Raw genomic sequence first — 10,154 nt, forward strand, 5'->3', positions numbered from 1 at the left:
TTTATATATAATATAATATTTAAAAAATTAATTAAATTCATGTATATTTAAATACTCAAATCAAATGTTGAAGATATAGTATCGTAAGCGTTGGTTTTGAATATGAATAACAATAGCATGTGTTGTGATAGACGTCTTTTAACCCGCACCAACTTAATATTTAATTGGATTAATATAATATTTGGTACTTGAATTTAACTTTTTTCTAATTTAGTATCTAAACTTTATTTTGGGCAAATTTTGGTACATGAGCTTGACACTTTTTCCTAATTTGGCACCTAAACTTTTTTGGGCCCAATTTAGCACCTGAACTTGGTATTTTTTCCTAATTTGGTATTTAAGCTTTTTTTTTAGGTTCAATTTGGTACCTAAATTTATTAAATGTTACACAAATTATTCTTTTTTTGTTATGCTACAAAAATATTGTTAGTATTAGAGGAAATTCATGTTAAAAAAATAGGTATTGAGCTATGCTTAACGAATTAATATTAAATAAGAAAAAAATTAAAACCCTAAATTAAAAGAAATTCATTATTTTCAATTAATTAATTAATTAATTAATTGAAAATAAAAATAATTGAACATATAAAATACAAAAAAATATCATATCATCTGTCACATGCCGGTCATACATTGATTATTTTTGCTACTTCATAAAAAAATAACATTATTAGTATATTGGAGTAATTTGTAAAGCATTTGACAAGTACCAAATTGAGCAAAAAAAGAGATTAGATACCAAATTAAGAAAAAGAGTTAAGTTCAGGTACTAAATTGAATCCCCAAAAGGTTTAAGTATCAACTTAAGAAAAAGTATCAAGTTTAGGTACTAAATTAGAAAAAAGTGACAAGTTCAAATACCAAATGTTATATTAACGCTATTTAATTGGAGGATATATATATTATATTTGAAAGTGCAATCGAACTTTTCTTCATAGCGTTATAATTGTCGCTAAGAAAAAATATTTTAAAGTTTTAATTTTTAGTTTGTTAAAATAAATTATAAAGTTGGTGGAATCGAAAAGGAAGAATATAATATCTGTGGGTAAAAGTATTAGTCTTCGGTCAATGCATATCCAATGCCGCAATACATGTTTGTAAAAGGTAGATAAATAAGGCAGTATATACCCCCCCCCTCCCCAGCTGCAAGTTTTTCTGTCTTTTCCATCACTTTCCACTTAGTATCAACAAATAAACTGCCTTTCTTTTTCCTCAATATTACATAATCACAAGTTTCTGTTTGATGGTATTGGTTTTTATTACTTTAAAAATTCTGTATTTCTGATGTAACTGAATCGTAGATTCCAAGTTCTTGCGAACGTGAAACAGAATCTCTTCGATAGGCAATCTCTCTTTTCACTATTCACCTTATTTTTCAATTCAATATTATCTGTGTATTGTTACCCAGATTTTTCTTTTCTGCAAAGTTTGTATTTTTTTTTTGAACACTGGTCTTAGTTGTGTGTACGGAATCATCTCTTGCTTTTCATTCTTCCCATGAAGATTTTGATCATGGGTGCTTCTGGTTTTTGAATTTTTTGATAGTTATTGCTTTGTGTAAGCCTTTCCTGTTCATAAGTACTACATAGCCTACTGTTTTTGTGATTGTGAGATATATGAATATCAAGCTTTTGATTTGCTGTGTTGCGCTCAATGGGAGTGATGGGTTATTTGATTTGACTTCAGCTAGGAGATTATTGAGTTTATTAGAATTGTCTTTATTTAAAATTTTCGGATTAAATGAGAACGTTTTGTACAAGTGTGAACACTTAAGCAGAAATAATTAGGATTCACACTTCATACCCTGGAAATTCCCCATAAATGCTTGACTTTTTTATATATATAATTTTGTAGGCAGCTTAGAACCGGAACACTGTTAGTTGGATATTAAGCAACGTAGATTCCAAGTAGCTGTACAAGGCATTTCATAGAAAGCAACTATGGTGCTCCCTGATGAGGCTTCTAAAAGGCTTGAGGTTAATCATTCAGCTTTTCTTATTCCTCTTAACTAAGAAAATTTGCAGGATGAATATCTTTTTCTTTTTTTTTTTTCTGTCATATAGGGGAAGTACATAGCAATGGTTGTGTGTTGGTTTCTTGGAAATGGCTGCCTCTTTTCTTGGAACAGTATGCTAACAATAGAAGATTACTATGTTTATTTGTTTCCGGTAATTTCGATATCCTAATTTTACATGTTTGTGCTGCTTTTTTTTTTCAAACTATACCTCATGGTTGTAATTTGATTGCCTTCCATGATTATGTAGATGCTCTAACCTACAGAAATTTGCACCTGATTTTGTTCCAACATGCAATAAAGAGCTTCAAAACATTGGGGCTTGAACAAATTTTATTGTCAGTCTGTCTGTTTTACTTTCATCAAATACTTTTTTAGAAACATGAATGCATGATGTTTGGTAAGTCAGAAAAGCTAAGAAACTGAGAGAGAAAACAATGGAAACAAGAGAGAGAAAGTTCTCAGCATATTCAAGAATGTCTAACTTCTTTATATACAAGGTAAAGATATTGAAAACTAAATGAACTCAATAAATGCTAGATACAAACTGCCTAACAAACTATCAACCTATTCATAACAGAATGCTAAACCTTCAGCTCGCACTTCTGGCTCAAACACTTGCTTAGCTTACTCTAACAATGCAAAATCTGTTACCAGATTTAATACCGCAGCTCACGTTTCGAATGAGGCTTTTCCTTTCACTTCAAAGCTTTTCAACTGATTGCGATATTCTGATTATATCTTGCTTTTTTAGCTTAAAACATGTATAGTGATAGTAAAAAAAGTTATCATCATGTAACCTAGTTTCCTTTTTTTACTTGTGCAGAATTATCACCCATCAAGAGTCCTTACTCTTGTTTATCAGCCATTTGCACTCGGAACACTTGCAATACTGGCTTACCACGAGGCAAAAATAAATACTAGAAGAAGGAACTTATTTGGATATACACTGTTTTTCTTAAGTTCCCTTGCAATTTTAGTTGTAAGTTCCCTTGCAATTTATTTGGTACATGATGGGTTTACATTGAGAATGGCAACTGAAGCCTGCTCTCTCATCCTCTGAAACTTTCGTATGTTTTTGTTTCATTAACTCAAAGTTATATCATTTGAGAGGATTATGATTTCTCTCCTCTACGTTTTATGTATAGATGGATTTAGCTACGTCTGGTAAAGGAGGACTTGGAACTTTCATAGGAATTTGTATCATCAGTGGTGTTTTTGGGGTTGCAGATGCTAACGTGCAAGGTGGAATGGTTGGAGATCTCTCTTACATGAGACCTGAATTTATTCAAGTCAGTATTAGGGATCAACATTGTAACATGTTAATGAGCTCTCTTTCGGCTGAAGTGTCTGATGAATAACCTTTATGTTTTTCTTTTTGTTATTAGTCATATGTTGCTGGTTTGGCTGCCTCTGGGGTTATAACCTCTGCTTTGAGGTTAATCACAAAAGCAGCATTCGAGAATTCGCAGGGCGGTCTTCGCAAAGGAGCCAGTACATTCTAATCGCCATCCTTCTTTGTTTGTTGATTATAGTCTAAATATCTGAAATTTGAATTAAGCTTGACAATTATTTGACTTGCAAGTCATTAGCATCCCTTGCTTGCATAATATTATCTCCATGACCCATTGATGTTGGGACTATGGCAAATAATTTAAGTTTAAAATGCTTTGTACTATTTCCTGTGTATCATTTAATAAAGAATGATAATCACTTTCCCTGGTTTTATTTCAAATCATTATTCAAAAATTAGTTCTTTAATGGTTATATGTGGTTTTCTTGGTATATATTTGGTTGGTAGCAAACACGCTGTTACTCCTTCAAATCTTTATGCTGCTGCAATCTCTTGCATTTCTTGTTAGTGCAATTGACTGAAAAATGCAAATTTAGCCTGTTAATTCTTCTCTCTCTCTGTTTGTCTATTTTTCATGTTGATTTATCGCTATTTTGGTTTATTTGAGCCTAATAATATTTTTCTCTGCACAACACCCTCATCCCTATGCAGTTCTCTTCTTTGCCATCTCTTCATTTTTCGAGTTTCTCTGTGTTCTTCTCTATGCATATGTATTTCCAAAATTACCTGTTGTGAAGTACTATCGCTCAAAGGCAGCCTCTGAAGGATCTAAAACCGTTGCATCTGACCTTGCTGCTGGTGGCATTCAAGCATTACCTGAAACTGTATGTCATTCATCCATAAAAACTAAAAAGATCCTAGTAAATTTCAATTGATTTATCTAACAACAATCAATGTCTTCCATCAGGATGATGTTGAGTCCAAAAACCAGGAAAGGCTGAGTAACAAAGAGTTACTACTTCAGAATATTGATTATGCAATTGACATGTTCCTGATATATGCGCTGACACTATCTATTTTTCCTGGATTCTTGTCTGAAGATACCGGCAAACACAGTTTAGGAAGCTGGTATGTTTTTTTGTCTGAAACACTGCTATTCCTTCTCAGTGTGTGTAGATATAACGAAGTGACACCAGGTTTATCATAACATTGCAGGTATGCGCTTGTTTTGATATCAATGTATAATGTATGGGATCTTATTGGGAGATACATTCCACTCATAAAACCGTTGAAGCTGGAATCAAGGAAAGCTCTGACAACGGTGATAATTTCTCGTGTTTTACTTGTCCCGGCATTTTATTTCACGTCCAAATACGGTGATCAAGGCTGGATGATCATGCTAACAAGCATCTTAGGCTTAAGTAACGGTTACCTCACCGTATGTGTCCTTACATCTGCACCCAAGGGATACAAGGGACCTGAGCAGAATGCACTGGGGAATTTGCTTGTTTTGTTTCTCCTAGGAGGTATCTTTGCAGGGGTCACACTTGACTGGTTATGGCTCATAGGCAAGGGATGGTAAAGTTTAGGTTCAAAGCTGGTTTTAGGAATGAAAAATCAGGTTTATTGAGTTGAAATTGGAAATAATGATCCCTTGCATTTTGATTTGAACACAGTAAATGATGAAATTGTTCCATAGTCGTAGGCTACACGCACCAATGCTGAGATTTCATATTCATTAAAATTCCTTTGTATTCATCAACACCATGCTTTAAGATTACTGAATGTGTCATTGTCTTCTATTCTATCGGTCATATATCATATATCAAATTCCTAACCTTTAATCCTTAAAAATTGCAGCCTGAGGTAGATGGGTTTCAATTGCAACATGACAAATCTTTTTAATAAAAAGTAATTTAAACTCTAAACATCAGTTTTGATTGTTAAACTTAGTTTATTTTGTGTAATTTTATATATATATTCAGATATTTTTCACTCTTGCCAAAATTATCGGTCTAAATGTTTTATCATACTAAATTAAAATAGAATGTTAATATATTTTATCTGTATTTGTGGATCAAACCTGTCATTTTATCATACTTCCCATGCGGGAGACTGAAAATATTTATATAAAAAAATATATGATTTTGTTGCAACTCAGAAAATTTTTAATATTAATAATGCTATTGATTAATTTGGTGTCACAACTAGATATTGGTTCAAGATCAATGGCAGTACCATATTAAATAGTTGCACCCATTTAGTATTTTAATTTAATGTATTTATGTTTAAATTTCGTTTTACTCACAATTTATTTCATTTCTTTTATTTTAATATTGTACAGATTTAATTTGGTGTTGTTAATTAATTCCAAATCATATGTTTTATTATTTATTGTATGTTATTTTTAAACATTTTTATGTTTTAAATACGTAATTTTCACAGGTATAAACATGTGATAAAATTTCTAGTTATTTATTAAGAAGTTGAATATTAGACTATAAATAAATATATGTGTAAACAAAAATTTCAATAAATTTAAAATGCTATACTAAAACAAATTGACACTGATATGTACCAATACAAGAACAAAAATAATATACGCACCAAAACGATATTGATTAGTTTTGTTTGATTTCTTCATGTCAGTTGTTCCTTAAGCTTTAAGCTTACTACCCAAAAAAACTTAATAAAATTTTAAAAATTAAAAAATATAATAAATTTTTGTAAAAGTTAAAAAAAAACATATAAAAATCCAACAGAAAACTTTATAAAAATCAAATTTCAAAAAAAAAATTATTAGATATTTTTTAAAAGGCTTAATCCATGATTTGGCCTATAAAATATATTTATTTTTTCATTTTGGTACTTCAATTTTTTTATTTTAATTTGGTACATAAAGTATGCCTCCGTTATATTTTTTAGTTCATCTTTTTTTTACAGACTTTAAATTTTCTTTTTAAAACCAATTACAAAGCCTCACATGATGTCTTTTATTAAATGTATATACACATTAAAATATATATAAATAAAAATAAATATATAAAATTTCAAAAAGTTATATGTAAAATATAGAAAAAAAAAATATAAATTATAAAAAATTAAATTTACAAAAAATAAAAAATTGAAAAGAAATTAGATGAAATTAATAATATTAATACAAAAAATGTATAAAAAATACAAATGTTATAAAATAAAGAGAGATAGAGAGAATAAAGAATAAAGAAAATATGAAAGCAATAGAGGATAAACTTTATTGATCAAAAGAAATGATTACAATACTTTATCAGAATCTCTATTTATAGGCACAAAAAGCATAAAAGAAGTAGAGATCTAATTCTAATAACTATTAGAATTTAAAGTACATTAAAATTTTATCTTGATTATGATGGACATCTACTTAATAAGATATTCATAACACTCTCCATTGGATGTTCATTGGTAGATAATGAGTATCGTTAAGACTTTATTAGGAAAAACCCTATGGGATAAAAACTTAATGAAGGAAAAAGAGTACACAATCTATTATACGCATAATATGCTGCCCCATTAAAAACCTTACTAGGAAAACTCAATGGGACAAAACCTCAATTAAGGGAAAAAGAGATTTGCTAGTTTTTCAAATGACTATTTAAATGTATTTGCTAAGCATTTATATTACAATTTTTTTTAAAAAGTCGTGAGTGAGGGAAATTTGGGGAAATATATTTTGATCTCTTCAGGAGATTCAACAATAATCATCATAACAAACTTTAATCATGATTCTTTTATAAAAACATAAATAGGTATTTTGGATCATTTTATAATCCTCCTTCAACTACTATTCACTAAGTCAAATTTACCACGTATGTTCAAATTATTTTAATTCATATAAATGAACAATTTCTCAAGAATTTCAATATGCTTCTGGCATCCTAAATCCTTCAAGGATTTTAATATAAATTTTACTATATAGTTATTTATAAAAGGTTATAACAATAACCATTAGGCGCAAATTAAATCTTTTATGAATTGTCAATTTAATAATATATCTAAAGGTTATTGCATCCACGACAAAAAAATATTATATCTTTTCATAATCAATACCAGGACTTAGCGAAAAACTTTATATTTTTATTCCGCTTTTGCAAAACTACTTCAATTGTACTCTCACTAGCTTTATACATTTAGATATTTGGACTACTGGTCCAAAAACTTCACAAATTTAATTGTACTTGAGTTGCGTCTTTCTATTTTGATTAATTTATTCCATATCTATATTTCTCAATAGATTTATTTAAGATCCTCATTTTATTTCATTATTTCAATAATAATATTGCATGCAAAATTATTGTCGACCATTTTTATTATTCGGTTCCACATTTTCCCGAATTGACATAACTTATCGAGATCTCTTATTTTCATTATTTTAAAATTCAGTTTTAGGTACCTGAATCTCTTTTGAAGTTTTACTTATTCGTTATGTCTTAGGTCTCTTCTAAAACACTCGCCTCCACTATATGACCATCTAGAAGAATTTTCGCCTTTGAAACCGATCAATCTATTATTTATTCTAACTGATTGTCCTACTGGAACTTTGATTCAAATTAAAATATTAGATGGTATATAACACGTGGTTATTCTTATTAAGTTTGTAAATACATCTAACAGTTAACTTGTAATGAGTTATCATTATTGAACTTCTGGTTCAAATTACTCCCCCTAACTCATTACAAGTTATTATTTCTCTCCGCTTAATGCTGGGAAAACTATCGAATCAAAATTGTAATCACAAATCATGTCATAATTGAATCTCGAATACATTTAAAACTTGTAATTAATATATATTCCCAACTTTCTTTGAAGATTCACTCATCTTTGTGCATTGTGGTGGAGCAATTAAAACATATACGCACATACAAAAATTCAAAGATGAGAATTATTTAGCTCTTGATCAAAAACCAATTGTAACGGGAAGTATTTATAACTTATTGGCTTGATGCGTACAACACGTAAATCAACATAATCTCATGTTGAAATGGGAAGTTTAGTTCTCATAAGTAATGGTTTAGACATTAATCAGAGGTGCTTAATCAATAATTTCTCTAAATCATTATGCACAAACTTTTACAAAAGTTTTTCAAACTCAACCAATAAAAGATTGAGATATAAACTCATCAGTATTAGCAAGATGAATTATCTTAATTACATTATCTGAAATTAATTATTTAAACAAGCAATCTTGCAAATGACAGGTTGTAAATTGAACACATATGTGATTATTTTGTAGATGCATCTACCAAAATCATATAGGGTCCGTTTGTTTACCAGGAAAACATTTAACTTACATTGGTAAAACGTTTTCAGAAACACGGGAAAATGAGAAGCTATTTCTGGGAAAATGTCTTACCGATTTTATTTCTGTAAGACATTTTCCATCTTTCCTCCTCCTTCCATCATTCTCCTTCTTCATCCAGTTGGACCAGTTTTGTAATACCCCCTACCCGTATTCGTCGCCGAAATAGATAATGAGGCATTACCAGATTTTATCGAATAAATTTTTTTTATTTTTTTATTTTTTTTAAATTCAATATAACCCCTTTATAAATCTCTAATCTTCCCTACAAATTTTAAACCGAGACCAATCCGGCACAACCAATCCATTTTAATATATTTTCAAGATAGATTTATCATATTCATAAGATAATCTCATCACATACCAAAACTAAAATTTGTTAGCCATACCAATGGCTAACTATACATTCATTTCACATTAACATCTACTTTACTAGCTTATACATGCCATTGATTTCCAAAATAAAGTTTCTTTATGTACCGAGATCTTGAGGTTGATAGTGTGATGCGTCTCTGACCAAATCTGACCTCTGAGCTCTTAACACTACAAAACAGGGGAAAAGGAACGCGGGGTAAGCACTTTGTGCTTAGTAAGCTCATGTAACAAGAATTATACTTACCTAATATTTTCAATACAATGCAATAAACATTCATACATCCATTCAATGCATTATTCCCCTATCACGCACAAACTCAACATTCAAATTAGTCCAATAATTTCCATGTATCAATAATTTATACCATGATTGATGAGCTCATCAATTCCATGATTTCCATTTCCTTGTTACTTTTCCATATTTATCCCGTTGAACTACTTGGAATTTCGATGAATTTTCAGGGGTACACCTAAGTGTACAAATCCGGGTCCGTCAATTCATATTCATGTGCGCACATTTCCATTTCAGAGAGCACACTCCCGCGAACCTCATCCTTACAGCGGGATTACCAGTCCAGGCTAAGTCCCCTATAATATAAACTCATAGAGTATTGTCGGGATTACCAGTCCAGGCTAAATCCCCTGCAACGACAATTACTCTAATGAGCTTGGATCTGAATTACCAGTCCAGGCTAAATTCAGACCCTAATTCGGATTACCTGTCTGGGCTAAATCCATTTTCCACATATTCTTCGGGAGGGCTATATCAGGATAGGATCACCCGTCCGGGCTAGATCCTTTTTACCGTCAATTCCTTTTCAGAGATCCATCGAATTTTCCTTTCATTCAACCGGGATTTATTTCATCTTTTCATCAAGAATATCAATACTTCATCAATTATCATACAATAAACATCCAACTCATTTTCACATCAATAACAAACATTTCAAGCATTTAAGAATATAATTCAAGTTACACGAACTTACCTCGACACTTGTTCGTAACCAAAAATCTACTAATCTCAAACTTTTTCTTTTCCTCGATCTTGCTTCGTATTTGAATTTTCTAGATCTAAATAAATAAATTTAATCATCAATCTAATACAGTTCATGTTCATATGTATCATTCTCTATAAT

At 30.3% G+C, this 10,154-nt stretch overlaps 1 protein-coding gene across 2 annotated transcripts; it reads left to right on the forward strand.

The window, feature by feature from the left end:
* The first annotated feature begins 1,139 nt into the window (after positions 1-1,139).
* On the forward strand, positions 1,140-5,108 carry LOC107918936 (equilibrative nucleotide transporter 3). Of its 2 annotated transcripts, XM_041110219.1 has the most exons (9): positions 1,140-1,343; positions 1,855-1,976; positions 2,064-2,168; positions 2,841-2,996; positions 3,163-3,306; positions 3,403-3,508; positions 4,020-4,192; positions 4,276-4,436; positions 4,524-5,108. In XM_041110219.1, the coding sequence occupies exons 2-9, from the start codon at positions 1,941-1,943 to the stop codon at positions 4,888-4,890; spliced, it is 1,248 nt and encodes a 415-aa protein (XP_040966153.1). In that variant the 5' UTR covers positions 1,140-1,343; positions 1,855-1,940; the 3' UTR covers positions 4,891-5,108. The 2 variants fall into 2 exon arrangements, with proteins under 2 accessions (XP_040966153.1, XP_040966154.1); XM_041110220.1 differs by lacking the exon at positions 2,064-2,168.
* Positions 5,109-10,154: the final 5,046 nt, after the last annotated feature.

The sequence above is a fragment of the Gossypium hirsutum genome, chromosome D13, assembly GCF_007990345.1.
Source record: "Gossypium hirsutum isolate 1008001.06 chromosome D13, Gossypium_hirsutum_v2.1, whole genome shotgun sequence".
In the NCBI taxonomy this organism is placed as follows: Eukaryota; Viridiplantae; Streptophyta; class Magnoliopsida; order Malvales; family Malvaceae; genus Gossypium; species Gossypium hirsutum.